This window comes from Canis lupus, chromosome 38, assembly GCF_011100685.1.
Source record: "Canis lupus familiaris isolate Mischka breed German Shepherd chromosome 38, alternate assembly UU_Cfam_GSD_1.0, whole genome shotgun sequence".
Lineage (NCBI taxonomy): Eukaryota > Metazoa > Chordata > Mammalia > Carnivora > Canidae > Canis > Canis lupus.
Genome location: NC_049259.1, coordinates 11,699,750 through 11,716,388, shown reverse-complemented (window position 1 = coordinate 11,716,388; position 16,639 = coordinate 11,699,750). Strand labels below are relative to the sequence as shown.

Sequence of the window (16,639 nt, the reverse complement as noted above, 5' to 3'; positions counted from 1 at the left end):
ATTTTATTTATTCATGAGAGACACACACACACAGAGAGGCAGAGACGCAGACAGAAGGAGAAGCAGGCTCCAATGCAGGGAGCCTGACGTGGGACTCGATCCCAGGTCCCCAGGATCAGGCCCTGGGCTGAAGGTGGTGCTAAGCCACTGAGCCACCCAGGCTGCCCAGTAAAATAAAATTTTATTGAAGCTGTCCTAGGGCACCTGGGTGGCTTAGTCAGTTAAGCATCTGCCTCTTGATTTTGGCTCAGGTCCTGATCTCAGGTTCTATGATGGAACCCTGCATGGGGCTCTGCACTGGGTGTAGGGCCTGCTTAAGATTCTCTCCTTCTCCCTTTGCCCCACCCCCAAATCTTATTGAAGCTGTTCTAATAAGAACTGGTACCCAATAAATATTTCACAGCTTGTAGAACTTAAACACACATACATATACACACTCACCCTCTTTCTCTCTTATTCATCTGATTTAAATACTTCAAATCAATCTGGATTATACAACAGTTGTCCTTTGTACTTGGTGTGTTATTCATGGGCAGAACTGTTGCTGAAAGCCAAATCAGAACCTCTCAACCAGTGTCACAGCCGCCACAGGAGTCAGCCTCGGGTCAGAATTGTCCAGTGAGATCTGTGTTTCAGATGCTTAGATTTCATAACATACTATCTCTGCTCTGCACTACAAAGAAATTCATCTAGCTGGTATATAAGGCTTGTTTGCTGCACGAACGCTCAACTTTCCTAAGGTCTTCCTGAAATGTAGAAACAAACCTACTTTGTAAGATACGGGTTTTCATTTCAGTTCATGCGTATGCCAAACAAGAAGTTACACAAAGAACTAAAAGCTTAAGAATAAAGGATACTTTTAGGATGCTAGTACAGTCTTCAGGATCCCAAAGATAGGAAAACTTTTATATGTAGTTTTGAAAACACTGGTTAAAAAAAGGTAATAAAGGGATCCCTGGGTGGCGCAGAGGTTTAGCGCCTGCCTTTGGCCCAGGGCGCGATCCTGGAGACCCGGAATCGAATCCCACGTCGGGCTCCCAGTGCATGGAGCCTGCTTCTCGCTCTGCCTATGTCTCTGCCTCCCTCTCTTTCTGTGTGACTATCATAAATAAATAAAAAAATTAAAAAAACAAAAAAAAGGTAATAAAGAAGCATGTTCCTTTAGGAACCCAAATTTACCTTAGAGGTTTTACAGATAGTATAGCTTCCCCCACCCACCAAAAGTTCAGACTTGACATAATTAGTCACATAACCTATCTAAAAGCAGACTTTCCATTAATCATTAAAACTCACATTACTCTTTACAGAAATACAGAAATATTACCAGCTGAAGAATCCTTCTGATAAGCTTTCTTCTACTTAGACTTTGGATCCACAGAGACCAGCCCTTTCCTACATTCCTTGGTCCATCACATCTATGGTAACAACCATTATAATACCTTTTGCTGTGCTTATATGGAAGGCCTTCTCTAATACTTTTTTCCCCACAAGCAGGACTTCTATCCCTCATCTAACATAAAACCTAATTTTTTGTTTCTAATCCCTTTCACTGAAGTCTTTCATTCTCTCACCACCCCTGAATCTAAGGGGCCATAAGATCTCAAGAATGCTGCTCCACAAGCTCAATTCATCATGACATTCAACCACCATTTTTTACTCAGATTGAAACTTCCAGATCAACCCATCACTTTTGCTAAGGATCTGGCATCTGGATCATGATTTACTTCTGTCTTACTCTCTACTACTCTCCTGGCACCTTAACGTACATACTGATAATCCTCACAGATCTCCGAGTCCTATATCCCATACTTTCATATTCAAGTCAGTTCTCCATTATGATTACTGAGAACTGTCCCAATTCCAAAACTTTAAATTAAATCTTGGACCACAACTGCCTATCTTTCCACTAATTCTCATTCCTTACAAGTCATCAATCTGCTTTAAGATCCCTCTAGTCCCCTGACATCCTTGCATCCTTCTACCTGGCACTTCCTCACTTCTTGATCTCACTCTCCACTACTTTGCATCTTCACGTTTTCTCATCCCTTGGTGTGTCATATCCACCTCATTACATCTCTGATCCTGGATCAGTCCAATATTGCTCTTTCCTCTTGCTCCCCCTTCCTGGTCCTGAGCACTAATGGAGAGAGACTCATATAGCTCTATGACCCGGGTCCACTACAAATGTACGATTTATCATCTCTGCAATTCTTTTTTTTTTTTTTCCATCTCTGCAATTCTTGATACATACTTCCACTGTCTTTCTCTTTCATTGAATTTATGTTCTTTGGCACTCCTTTCTTACTCTTCCATCAGAGAAAGAAGTGTCTCTAGTCTCTGTTAAGTAAACCCCTCTAAATGGTTTCAGATCTCATATACTCCTGACTTCCATGGGACCAGAAATCATCTCCATTCTTTCACTCTTCATGTGCTTTCTCTGACAACTCCCCTCTCTGACTATAAGCATGCTCAAGGTTTTTCTATTCTAGAGAAAAAAATAAAATAAAATAAAGCACTGAACATCTTTCTACCATCTAACCTTGATCCTTAAGCTATCACTTTGTTTCCCTGCTTTCCTTCACCACCACACTTCAAAAGGTAACTCTGAATTGGCTGTCTCTAATCTTTGATCTTTTAATTCCTCAGTTCCCACCATCTGGCTTTTCCCAACCAAAACCTAATTAACGTACATTCACAAATCATATCCTAGAATAGTGTCATTTCTCAATCATTTCATATATGTCCTTTTGGCTCTTAGTTTCCTATCTTGTCCCCTTAAATGCTAACATTTCCCAGAGTTCTTTTCTTCCTACATATATCCTCTTAACAGAAAAACTTATCAATTCTTATTTTTCAGTTGTCCATGAAGTGTTGTAGTTTCCAAATACTTCTTTCTAGCCCTTTTATCCTTCCTAAATTCCCAAGGGGTACTTCCAAATGTGTACTGAACACCTGCACTCAGACACCCGCAGGAATATCAGAGTAAACATATGTAATCAATCAAATTATTCTTCATACTGTCCCCCACCATATCTGCTTCTCCTCCTACATTCTCTTTCAATGTATTACTTATCCACCTGACTGTCACTAAGAATCTAAAACTAGAAGTACATCTCATCTGTCTCTCCTCCTTTAATTTTCCATACTCAAACCAGATACCAATCTTGTTAATTTTAGGAAGGCTTATAAAATGTTTTTCAAATAGTCTCATCTTTCCCACCTCTACCACCGCTGTCTTTAGTCAAATCTCTCTGCTTCTTTGCTGCATCAACCCCTTCACCTCCAGTCCAGCTTTCATATTGGTTACCCGTGTGGCTTCCTAAAACATGGATCTCACCACGTTCCTCTGCACTTCAAGTCCTTTAATTTTTCCTCTCTCCTTCAGAACCAGGTACTAACCCTTTTTTTCTCTTCTTCTTGTTCCTCTCAAGTATTTGAGATCATTTAGCTTGCTATCTTCTCTGAACAAGCTCAGTACTTTCACACAGATCTGCGCTTCACTCAGAAAATGAAGTTTGCCTGGACTACTATTGCAAAAGTACAGAACTTAAAACATCTCAAAGAAATGAAGAAATGTCACACCATAGTTTAACTATTAATTTTCCAAAGTGACTTAAAATTCTTGAAAACATAACCAAATCTGTGCCTAGAAGTAAATTACCACTACAAATACATACTATATTCTGTGTAATCAAAAACAGAAACAAAAAAATGGGCAGAGGATCTAAGTAGACATCTCTCCAAAGAAGACATACAGATGGCCAACAGGTGCATAAAAACATGCTCAACACCACTCATCACCAGGGAAATGCAAATCAAAACCACAATGAGTTATCACCTCACACCTGTTAAAATAGCTATTACCAGGAAGACAAGAAGTAACAAGTGTTCACAAGGATATGGAGAAAAGGGGCCTCTCGTGCACTGGAGAAGGTAAATTCCATAGCCACTATGGAAAATAATAAGGAGGTTTCTCAAAATATTATAAACAGGGACACATAGGTGGCTCAGTAGTTGATAATCTGCCTTCAGCTCAGGGAGTGATTCCAGGGCTCTAGGATCAAGTCCTGTATCAGGCTCCCCACATGGAGTCTACTTCCTCCTCTGCCTATGTCTCTGCCTCTGTGGGTTTCTCATGAATAAATAAAATCTTAAAAAAAAAAAAAAAAAAAAAAAAGATTTTAAACAGAATTACTATATAATCCAGCAATTCCATTTCTGGGTATGTATCTGAAGTAAACGAAAACACTAACTCACAAAGATACATGCACCCCCATGTTCAGTGCAGCATTATTTAAAATAGCCAAAATAAGGAAACAGCTTAGGTACTCATCAATGGATTAAAAGATAAATAACATGTAGAATATACAGAACACTTCTGAAAGAAATCGAGGAAGACACAAAGAGATGAAAAAATATTCCATGCTCATGGATTGGAAGAATTAATCTTGTGAAAATGTCAATGTTACCCAGGGCAATTTACACATTTAATGCAATCTCTATCAAAATACCATGGACTTTCTTCAGAGAGTTAGAACAAATTATTTTAAGATTTGTGTGGAATCAGAAAAGGCCCTGAATAGCCAGGGAAACATTAAAAAAGAAAGCCATAGCTGGGGGCATCACAATGCCAAATTTCAGGTTGTACTACAAAGCTGTGGTCATCAAGACGGTGTGGTACTGGCACAGAAACAGACACATAGATCAATGGAACAGAAAAGAGAATCCAGAAGTGGACCCTCAACTTTATGGTCAACTAATATGCGACAAAGGAGGAAAGACTATCCACTGGAAAAAAAGACAGTCTCTTCAATAAATGGTGCTGGGAAAATTGGACATCCACATGCAGAAGAATGAAACTAGACCACTCTCTTGCACCATACACAAAGATAAACTCAAAATGGATGAAAGATCTAAATGTGAGACAAGATTCCATCAAAATCCTAGAGGAGAACACAGGCAACACCCTTTTTGAACTTGGCCACAGTAACTTCTTGCAAGATACATCCATGAAGGCAAGAGAAACAAAAGCAAAAATGAACTATTGGGACTTCATCAAGATAAGAAGCTTTTGCACAGCAAAGGATACAGTCAACAAAACTAAAAGACAACCTACAGAATGGGAGAAGATATTGGCAAATGACACATCAGATAAAGGGCTAGTATCCAAGATCTATAAAGAACTTAATAAACTCAACAGCAAAGAAACAAACAATCCAATCATGAAATGGGCAAAAGACATAAACAGAAATTTCATCAGAGAAGACATACACATGGCCAACAAGCACATGAGAAAATGCTCTGCATCACTGGCCATCAGGGAAATGCAAATCAAAACCACAATGAGATCCCACCTCACACCAGTGAGAATGGGGAAAATTAACAAGGCAGGAAACAACAAATGTTGGAGAGGATGTGGAGAAAGGGGAACCCTCTTGCACTGTTGGTGGGAATGTGAACTGGTGCAGCCACTCTGGAAAACCATGTGGAGGTTCCTCAAAGAGTTAATTAAAAATAGATCTGCCCTACGACCCATCAATCACACTGGGGATTTACCCCAAAGATACAGATGCAGTGAAACGCCAGGACACCTGCACCCCAATGTTTAGAGCAGCAATGTCCACAATAGCCAAACTGTGGAAGGAGCCTCAGTGTCCACTGAAAGATGAATGAATAAAGAAGCTGTGGTCTATGTATACAATGGAATATTCCTCAGCCATTAGAAATGACAAATACCCACCATTGCTTCAACATGGATGGAACTGGAGGGTATTATGCTGAGTGAAGTAAGTCAATCGGAGAAGGACAAACATTATATGGTCTCATTCATTTAGGGAATATAAAAAACAGTGAAAGGGAATAAAGGGGAAAAGAGAAAAAAAATGAGTGGGAAATATCAGAAAGGGAGACAGAACATGAGAGACTCCTAACTCTGGGAAATGAACTAGGGGTGGTAGAAAGGGAGGTGGGCGGGGGGTGGGGGTGACTGGGTGACAGGCACTGAAGGGGGCACTTGATGGGATGAGCACTGGATGTTATTCTATATATTGGCAAATTGAACACCAATAAAAAATAAATTAATAAAAAAACATGTAGAATATATACAATGGAATATTATTCGATCACAAAAAGAAATCATGTCATTTACAATAATATGTATGGACCTTGCAGGTATTATGAAATAAGTCAGACAGAGAAAGAAAGACAAATTCCTATGACCTCATTTATGTGGAACCTAAAAACAAGCAAACAAAATAAAATAAAAACCAAACAATAGATAAATAATACAATAAGACTGAATGGTAGTTGCCAGAGGCAGGAGTGGAGGGTGGGTCAACTGGGCGAAGGAAATCAAAAGGTACAAACTTAAAACAAACAAGCAAGCAAAAGTAGTGTCTGGTTGACTCGGTCAGTAGAGCATGAGACTCCTGATCTCAGCGTCTTAAGTTCAAGCCCCACAGTAAGGTGTGGAGACTACTTAGGAAAAAAGAAAAACAAAACAAAACAAAAATCTTCCATTTATAGAATAAGTCATGGGGATATAATATACAGCCTGACAACTCTAGTAGTGTATATCTGAAAGTTGCTAGGAGAGTGAATCTTAAAAATTCTCATTACAATAAAGAAAAAATTCTCTAACTGCATCTGGTAAAAGATGTTAACTAGAATTATTGTGATCATCTTGCAATACAGACAAATATCAAATCATTATGCTCTACCATCTGAAACTAATCTATGTCAATTACACCTCAATAAGAAGTACGTACAACAAACACTATTAATAATTTCACAAAAATAAAGCAAATGCATAATTAGCATGAGTTTCAGAAACACTTTCATTTCTGTAGTAGGCTTTAGTGAAAACCAACCTGCCAGTGCTGAGTGACAGCATTCCACACTCCCACTTTCCCCGTATGGCTCGTAGCCACCAACTGGTTACCGATAAAGAAGAGAGCATCTACAGGAACGCCAAGGCTGAACACTCCTTAAATGGTAAGAAAAAAATAAAGAGGTTAAACAGTCACCATCTTTAGAATTAATCAAAACCCACATCAAAAACATTGTGAAGGTGACTAATTTAAACTTGTTTTTGTTTCCCTAAGTTATACACACTAAACACTTTGGGGACCAAAAATAAGAAACTCAGTAAGCTCTTAAGCAGCTTGCAAAACTCCTAACACAGATAAAATCTGCCCTAAGGAATCTCACACTGATAAAACATTGTATTATCTGAAGCTATGGTTCCCACACTTGGGTAACCAGCAAAATAACCAGGTAGATTTAAAGTGAACAAAATAAAAAGATTCCCAAGATTCATCCCAAGCCTGCTAAATCAGATAACCCACTACATTTTTATAAAATCTATAAGACATTTAGCTACAGCTTGCTAATAATGAACTCAGTATCTGGGAACCACTGATCTGAAGACACAAACTTGGCAGACTCAACTACCTAGAACATTTCTAGAAATCTGGACACACACACACACAGAAAAGAAAAAAAAAAGCAGCAAGAAATCTTACTAAAAACATACATTCAGGCCTTTATTCAGAAATTATTTTAAACTCCTTGTTTCCCAGCTTTGCAGATCTCAATTTAATTCATTCAAAAGGCATTATATTAGGCCATGGGATTAAACAACATGAAAAGACAGGATATTACTAGGTACTTATGGTTTAAAAGACAAAAAAGTGCAAACAACCAACTATAACATAATGCAACAATAGCTGAAGGATATACAAGGTCAAGCAACATCCAGAGGAGTAAAGGACGGTAAGAAAACAGGGTTAAGGATATTTCTCAGAAAAAAAATCCAACTGAGTTTTTTTTTTTTTTTTTTTAAAGGTAAACAGTCTGTCAAATGGGGGTCAGGAATGGGCAAGCCCAGGGAATTAGAGAAAAGGGAAGACAGGATGTAGGGGAAGGAGGTTGTAGGGAGCAAATATACCACATTAAGAGCAAAAGACACAAGAGTATCTAAAGGAGAGAATTCTAGGGTCACCGTGGTATGGCATTATGGCCTTTACAGTTGTTTCTGGACAATCTATAAGAGAAAAACGATGCATAAGGCTTTGAAGAAACAAACCAATTAATTCCAATTGCAGCATGTATTAAAAGATAAGCCAAAAAAAAAACATAAGCCAAAAAAAATTTTTTTAAAAAGCATAAGCCAGAAAAGATAACGGATTTCTGTTACTCTTACACCAGTGCAGGGTATTTCTTTCTGTTCACAACTTTACTACATCTAAGACAAAACGAGCAGCAATAAATAACACCTTAAAAATTCTTAACCAGGGGTGGCCTGGCAGTCAGCCAAGAGTGACTCTTGATCTTGGGGGTAGTGCATTTGAGTTGTGCTGGGTATAGAGATTAGTTAAAAAAAAGAAAAAAAAAAAAAAAAGAAAAAGAAAAAGAAAAGAAATGCTTAAACAATCTTGAAAAAGCCAAGTGCCTTGCAAGAGGAAAAACGACATACACTGGACAAAAAGAAAAGAAAAAAAAAGATTGGTGAGTACTGCTAGGAATATTTTCTATATATATATATATTTTAAAACTTGTATATAAATATGTATTTATACACATGAATATACCATCTCAGCCCAATCAAAAAGAAATTCAGCAAAAATAAAATATAACAGACACACAAAAAGCCAATAAACTCTTTGACCAGATTGTCTGAGAAATAAACTTGCCACTTCAGAGTAAAAAAATCCTCATTTCACACACAATTTTAAGAAGTGCTTTAATTTTGAGGCCAAACAATGATTTAGAACATCTGAAACCACCTATATTCAGGACTATGGCCCACGGGAAAAGTAGACATAAAAACAAAACCAACTAACATCCAACATTACTTTATAGAGAAGGATGAGGTTCTGGAAAATCAAGGAAGACATTCTGAATGATCTCAAGAAATTTAAAGTGTCACTCCTACTTAGGCTCAACAATCTTGGCCACTATCCACAGGGAAGACACAGTGTTAAGTAATGACAAGTTCCTGTCTTCCGGGACCCTTTCAGCACAATATTGCTTATAGCAGCAATCTAGCAGCACTGCCTTATACAAGTTATAATGAAAGGAGTTCAGCCTCTGGAAGAACTCCATCACAGACATACCGGCCCTAGCAATTCTCTTTGGATGATGTTGTCAAGTTCTGAAGAACATTTGTAATAATAAATGGTTTCTTTTACTGGACATGAACAAATTACTATGTACCATCTTGTAACATAGCTCCCTGCCACACTAGCCTTTGAAAATAAAGCAAGGCATAAAATCTCCTTCCCTTGCTGGTATGTTACAGTGGCTACCTGTAAAAAGAGGGGGAAAAAACCACCGCTTACTTTCTCTCTGTATCATTACTAGTGTATCATAATTTTAAAAATTTAACGATAAGACTTTTTTTCTAAAGTTGCTAGGGAGGACTTCCACTCCAGTCATATGGAATAAAGACTGGCATCAGATCATTCCTCATGGGGCCACAACGACAACATACTGGCCAAAACACCTGAGGCAGCTGTTTCCAGACACCAGATGACAGGCAGCAGAAGACGGAGAGATGAGAAATAGCCAAGAGAAGCCCTGAGTTCATCCTGGCTTTCTGGCCCTACCACAGAGAGGTGAAATTCAAGTGCAGACAGATGCTTTCCCTGAATCATGAAGAGCCTGAGATCAGAGTGCACAGCCCCTGGTGGCTAGAACTGGTGAGCAAGTTAGAAGGAAGGGGGCAACTGCACCAGGGTGGGCGTGGGGAGGGCACAGAAATTGCACAGGAGACTTCAAAATGTCTCCAGACTTTCCACATGCCCCCTAGGAGTTTCCTATGCACTGGTAGAGGCCGGACTGCACCTAGGCAGGGAAAGAATCGAAGAATCCCCCAAAACAGAAGAGAGGCTGCTAGAGGACTGAGCACTGAGTGGAGATGACAAAGGTTACACGGGCAGACGCCAGGAATCCGGGCTCAGTGGGAGTAGAGAACCCTTGCAGAACACCTCAGATATTCCTTCAGTGAAGACTCCCAAAACACAGCCCTTTGGAATAAGGACCACACCCTTGAAAAGCCGCCAAGCCCTGAAACAAAAAATAAAGCAGTGGGAGGCTACCTTCCCTTACAAAGCATAACAACTAGCCTAGCAGGATCAAGAAGACCCTGCAGTAATTTAAGTGCCTGCCAGGATAAAACATATATTTTAAAGGAAGACAGCATCCCATGTCCCTTACATAAAGTATCACATACATGTCCAACATATAATCAAAACTTCCTAGACATATAGGGCAAGAAAATGTGACCCAAAATTAAAATATGAGATGATCTAGATATTGGAATTAAAGTGAAAAAAAAAATGAAACACCTGTAATGAATATGTTGGATTTAATAAAAAGTAGAACATAATAAGTAAAAAGATTAGAAATCTCAGCAGAGAAACAAACTAAACTGGAATCCAGAGTTAATTTTAGAGCTTAGGAGTCCTATATCTCAAATGAAAAACTCACTACATGGGCTTAACCACAGAGTGAATATTGAAGAAAATAGGCTGAAGAAAATTAAAGACAGATCAAAAAATTTATCTAAAGAATGAGAAATAAAGAAATGGAAAACAACAACAAAATAATGTTTCAGTGATCTCTAGGCCAGTATCACGTGGTCTAATAGAAAACTAGTTCCAGAAAGAAGAAAGGAGAAGAGAAAGGGATAGGCCCTGGAGTAGAAGGGAAGGTGAGGGAAGGAGGGAGGGAGGGAGGGAGGAAGACAGAGAGACACATACACTGAGAATTCCCTTAGCTGTGCCAATCAAAACTGTCTCCAGACATTTCCACATGCCCCCTAGGGGATAATTATTATCCCTAGTTGCACACCTCTAATCTGGGATAGAGAACTATTATAAATCAATAGGATGACAAACTCAAAAAAGAGAACAATGACTTTAAGACACTTCCCAAAGGAAGTAATACAAATGGTCAATAAGCACATGAAAAGATATTCAATATCATTAATCAACAGGGAAATATAATTAAAACACTTCAAAAAAAAAAAAAAAAAACACTTCATAACTCACCCCATACACTGCTGGCAGAAATGTAAAATAATACAACCACTCTGGAAGCCAGGTTGTTTCTTATAACATTAAGCATACATGTTTCACATGACCCAAAAATTCCACTGTTAGGTTATTTACCTTGAGAAAACATATACACAAAACAAAAACAGAAAAGAAAACATGTCCAGAGAAAGACTTTTTCTTGAATTCATAACACCCCTGAATTGGAAATAAACTAAATGTCCATGAGCAGATAAATGTATAGACAAATTCTGGCATCCTAATTCAATGGAATATTACTCAGCAATAAAAAGAACAGACCACTGATACATACAATATAGATGAATTTCAGAAACACTATGTTAAATGAAAGAAGCCAGACACAAAAGAATACATACTATGTAATTCCACTCAGGAAATCCCAGACAAGAAACCTAATCCATGGTGATAAAAAACTCAACTGTGTCCACAATGGGATTTATGCTGAATGCCTGGTTTCCTACACTTGATCTTAGCTAAAAGGCTGAGAAGCGATGAACGCCTGGTTTCCTTTTGGAAATCTGGACATTTTATATGTGCTAGGGAGAGGGGGCCTGTGTGACTAGGCTCCAGTAATAAACCTGGGCACCAGGTGTCTAATGTGCTTCCCTGGTAGCCATCACACAGCTTTGTTACAATTCATTGCTGGAGATATTAAGCCTGTCCTTTGAGACACCACTGCAGGAGAACTCTTGAAAGCTTATACCTGGTTTCCACTGGAATTCACCCCATGTCTTTTTGGCTGACTTTGCTTTGTGTGTTTTCACTGTAATAAATCCTAACTCTAAGTAGTTCTTGCTGCATCCTGTAAGTCTTCCTAGTAAATCATGGAACCTGGAAATGGTCATAGGGACCCCTCACAGAAACATAATTCTGAAGTTAAGAGCAGGGGACCAGATTAGCTATATGAACATGCAAGTCATCAGCACACAGAATCCAAAGCCATTAGAGTATATGAAATCACCAACAGAATAAATATAGAGGAAAGATGAAATCCAAGGACTGAGCTCCAGGATACTCCAACATTTTGAAGTCAGTCAAATGAGGAAGAACTATTAAAAGGAACTGAGAAGAAATAAAGAGGGAGGATACAAATCATGATTATACAGTCTCCTGGAAACCCAGGGAAAAAAGTCTTCAAAATGACTCACTAAATGTATCAAATGACAGCTCTAAAGTTTTAATAAAATGAGACCAAGAAAGGACCATAGGATTTAGCAGAGTACAGACCACAGGTAATACTAGCAAGAACAGTTTCATGAAGTGGTGAGGGCAAAAGAATGATTAGAGCAACTTCAAAAAAGAACAGAAGAGGACACAGAACCAAGATCAGACTCCTTTCTTTTGCTTTAGGAAAACAGAAAAATGGAGCAAAAACCGGAAGAGACTGTAGGGTAGTTTTTATTGCTATTCTTAACAGAATTTCAGCATGGTTGTATGCTGGTGGAAATGATCCAACAGAGTGCACAGTACAATGAAAGAGAGAGAAGAAGAGCCACTGGAACAATGTCCTTGCATAGGTGAAAGCAAACAGGATCTGGTATTCAACTAAATATAAGGAGCTGGCCTTAGAGTAGAGACAACTTGATCACAGTAACCAAAATGTACCCTATTGTGAGCACAGATACACCAAGATGGACAGATGTTGATCTTCTCCATTTTCTCAATGAGAATGACCATGAAGTCTAAAGAAAGGCAATCAGGGATCCCTGGGTGGCGCAGCGGTTTGGCGCCTGCCTTTGGCCCAGGGCGCGATCCTGGAGACCTGGGATCGAATCCCACATCGGGCTCCCGGTGCATGGAGCCTGCTTCTCCCTCTGCCTGTGTCTCTGCCTCTCTCTCTCTCTCTCTCTGTGTGTGTGACTATCGTAAATTAAAAAAAATAAAAAATAAAAAGATTTAAAAAAATAAAAAATAAAAAAATAAAAAAATAAAGGCAATCAGTTGAAATAGTCCTTTAGGAGAGTGACAGAAATGACAAAGGATGATGCAATAGGACTTCTGGGTAGCTTTTAAAGGCCACTTGAGGGCAGAGGTCATGAACTGAGACTAAGTACTGAGCGCATTTCTTTTCCCTAGTCATATTTTGTTATTCAAGTGGAAAGGCGGATTTGGCCAGGGTTGCGGTTTCTCCAGGTTTTTCACAGCGAAGAAAGTGGTACAAAAAAACCTGAGGCTCACACTAGTGTGAATGTAATGACAGAATCGAAACCTGATAAAAAGGGAAGTGATAAGTAAAGATCCCCATGGAGTTAAAGAATTTTTGAGCTGGGAACCAGAGCCCATTACTTCAAAAGAATAAAGGACAGTGACCCAGAAGAAGCTGAAGACTATCCCCCAAGCACAAGGCCAGATGACATGAGATTTGAAATTTGGGGAAGTGGGGTGGGAAGCTGGGGGAGAAGGGACGCAAAATGGTCTAGAACAATAATCCTCAAAGTGTGGTATGTGAATCTCTGTGGGTCTCCAAGATTCAGTCTAGAAGTCGGAGAGGTCAAGACTATTTTATGTAATGTTAAAGAATTATTGGACTGTTTTGCTCTTATTATCTCAAGAGTGTACAGGGGAGTTTTCCAGACACTACATGATATCATGGAATCATCATTATGACAGCTAACAAAATCTATCTATTTATTCTTATGTTTTCTAGAATTCTCCGTGTTGGTAGCTTTAAGATATAACTGTAAATTTCCCCAAGACTAACTTAGTTTGTTCTAAATACTTCCACTATGTTCTTAATCCGCTATCTTCAGTTTTAGCTGCTATAATCTCTGTAAGCTGATTATTGTTCAATAAGTTATTTTAAAATCTAAACTTTCCTTGAGCTTACGAAGAAATATACATTTTGTTCTGTTTTGCAGTATTGCTATTAAAAATGCTCTGGAAACACTCATAAATTTTTAAAATTTATCTGAAACTGTATAAAATACTTTATTCTAAAATAAATTTATTCTAATATAGTTTTCATCTACTTATTGATGATTTTTGGCTTTAAAAATGAAAAAATTAAAAAAAAATAAAAAATAAAAATGAAAAAATTACAATATTTGCCTGTTCAACCCACAGCTGCACCATCGAAGTCTAATGGTGTTGACAAATATATGTGTAATATGAAAAGGGGACTGGGAAACACTGAGCAAAACAGGAAATAAATATTAGAAATAACAACTTCAAATGGTGATAACTTGCCTTATTTATACCTATGAAACAAGACATTTTTTTAAAGATTTATTTATTTGACAGAGACAGAGATAGCACAAGCAGGGAGAGCGGGAGTGGGAGAAGCAGACTCCCTGCTGAGCAGGGAGCCTGATACAGGGCTCGATCCCATGACCCTGGGACCACGACTCAAGCTGAAGGCAGACATTTTTATCTGACTGAGCCACCCAGGGGCACCAGTGGAAAAAAATATATAAATAAAGATGTGAAAGTCTTTAAAAGCCAGACACTGTTATAAAATTTCAAACTGGGAATGAAAAAGGCACTGAAGCACCTTACAGGGTACGTTATGACATTGCACTGGCGAGAGAGGTGCGCCCACTTGCTGTAAAGCTCAGAAGGCCTTGAAGACGTGACAATGCTGACTGCCTGCTAGATAAAAGAAATCACCATGTTGCCACTTTCCAATTGCACAGTAAGTCCCTGAATTAGATACCTGGCAGACATACCTGCCAGCAGGATGTTTTTGTCCTACAAACAGATAAATATACAGATGTAGCTGGACCTGGTATTTTGCTTCTGTTAATCTGGCATCAGCACCAACCTGTCATTAAAGATCTTTGGTGTGAATGTTTGGCCACAGACGGAATACCCATGGTGTTCAAAACTTTTATGAATCTCATGCTTTACCCTTAAGCATCTGTACTGACGTTTGTGCTGACTGTGCAATGCAAGGTGGATGAGAATAGCGGGTACCTCAGCACCAATGAAAGGAAGGACACCAAACTGTACCAATAATCATTCCTCTTGGCCACATGCTCCCAAGAAAAAAAAGGCCAATTTAACTTCAGAATGGCCTTGATGAAGCAATCAGTATAAAAATCTGTACTAAATCTTAATTTAGTAAATACTAAAACTTAATTTACTATGCGTTCTTAATATTCTGTGTGACTAAGTACTATGTTTGTGTCAAGGAAAAGTATTTCCTTGCATGCTAGAGCTGAGAGCTAACCTAGCTGTTCTTTTCACAGAATACCATTTTTATCTGAAAGGAGGACTAGCAATTCCAATTCCGATTTGAGTATTTGGTAGACTTACCACAACAGTGAACAAAGTAAGCTGGTTACTTCAATGATAAAAATTCATGGTTTCAAGTGAAAATTAGAATTTTGGAAAACTTTCATCTGTCATAGCGAATATGATGGTTTCCCAATACAAAGAAGTTTAGGGATGTGATCAGTAGTTACGTAATAAGTGTGATTTGGGGTTTTTTTGGAGATGTTGTACAATGAAAGATATCAACACTTGAAAGATCTACCTAACTCAGTAAACCAACATTTTCCAAATGACCAATGCATGATGTGACAAAATCATGCATGGATAAAAGATCCATTTAAAGTACAAAATAGATGGATGAATTTTAATTTAACAGAGTATGCAAAATTCATTGATACAATTTCAAATGCTTAGGACAATTGCAAAAAAGCATAGCCATGGTTATCTGAAAAGACTATAAAAATGTTTCTCCTAACTACGTATCTGCATAAAGCCAAACTTTCTTCATATAGTTCAACCACGGGGCGCCTGGTGCCTTCAGCTCAGGTCATGGTCCCAGGGTCCTGGGATCAAGCCCCGCGTCGGGCTCCCTGCTTGATGGGCAGCCTGCTTACCCCTCTCCACTGCTTGTGCTCTTTCATGCATGAGCACACTCTCCCTTTCTCTTAAGTAAATAAAATCTTTAAAAAACAAAAACAAAAAAACCATAACGCAGCACACTAAAAACACAGACATCAGAATTCAATAAAATAGTAAAGGGTTTTACAAACTATAAGCCAATGCCACTCTTCTCACAAACGTTTCTGGAAAACAAAGCTATTTTTCATTAAAATGTTATACAATGTTACCATACAATGGGTTTATTATTGTTATTTTTAAACTGATTAATATTTATAAAGATTTCAGTCTTAATCCCCATTATGTTAAGTAATGGTATAATCTACACAAGCGAAATCTCTTGATAGTCCTGAATAACATTTTAAGGATACAAAGTAGTTCTGAGATTAAAAGGTTTGAGAAATTTCTGGTCTAAGTACAACAAATGAGGAAAATCAAAAAAGTTATTTACCCTGCCTTCAGGCCCCATAGTATAAGAAAATGGAGAAAAATTAGTCAACACTACCTGGGATCCAGGAAAAGCACATTCTCATAAAGCAGCCAGGTTTCAGTCAGAGCATATTGGAAAAATATTCTTCCCCTTTCCTAAAACATCATTTTTTTTTTTCCCTTCTTACCAGATCTTTCCTCTTGTATTGAGTGGTCCTATTGTCACTGAACCCTGGAAAGATGATGCAGCAGCTCTAGCTAAGTAATAGCAGGGTTGGTTCTTACAAAGATGGGCAATCCCT

At 38.4% G+C, this 16,639-nt stretch overlaps 1 protein-coding gene across 3 annotated transcripts in view; it reads right to left on the bottom strand.

Annotated features, from left to right (window-relative positions):
* KCTD3 (potassium channel tetramerization domain containing 3) overlaps positions 1–16,639 on the bottom strand; it is a 55,422-nt gene that overhangs the window by 19,676 nt on the left and 19,107 nt on the right. For all 3 annotated transcript variants that reach the window (XM_038586121.1, XM_038586122.1, XM_038586123.1), the window contains exon 10: positions 6,870–6,985. In XM_038586121.1, the coding sequence (XP_038442049.1) occupies positions 6,870–6,985 (116 nt within the window). The remainder of the gene's footprint in view (positions 1–6,869; positions 6,986–16,639) is intronic.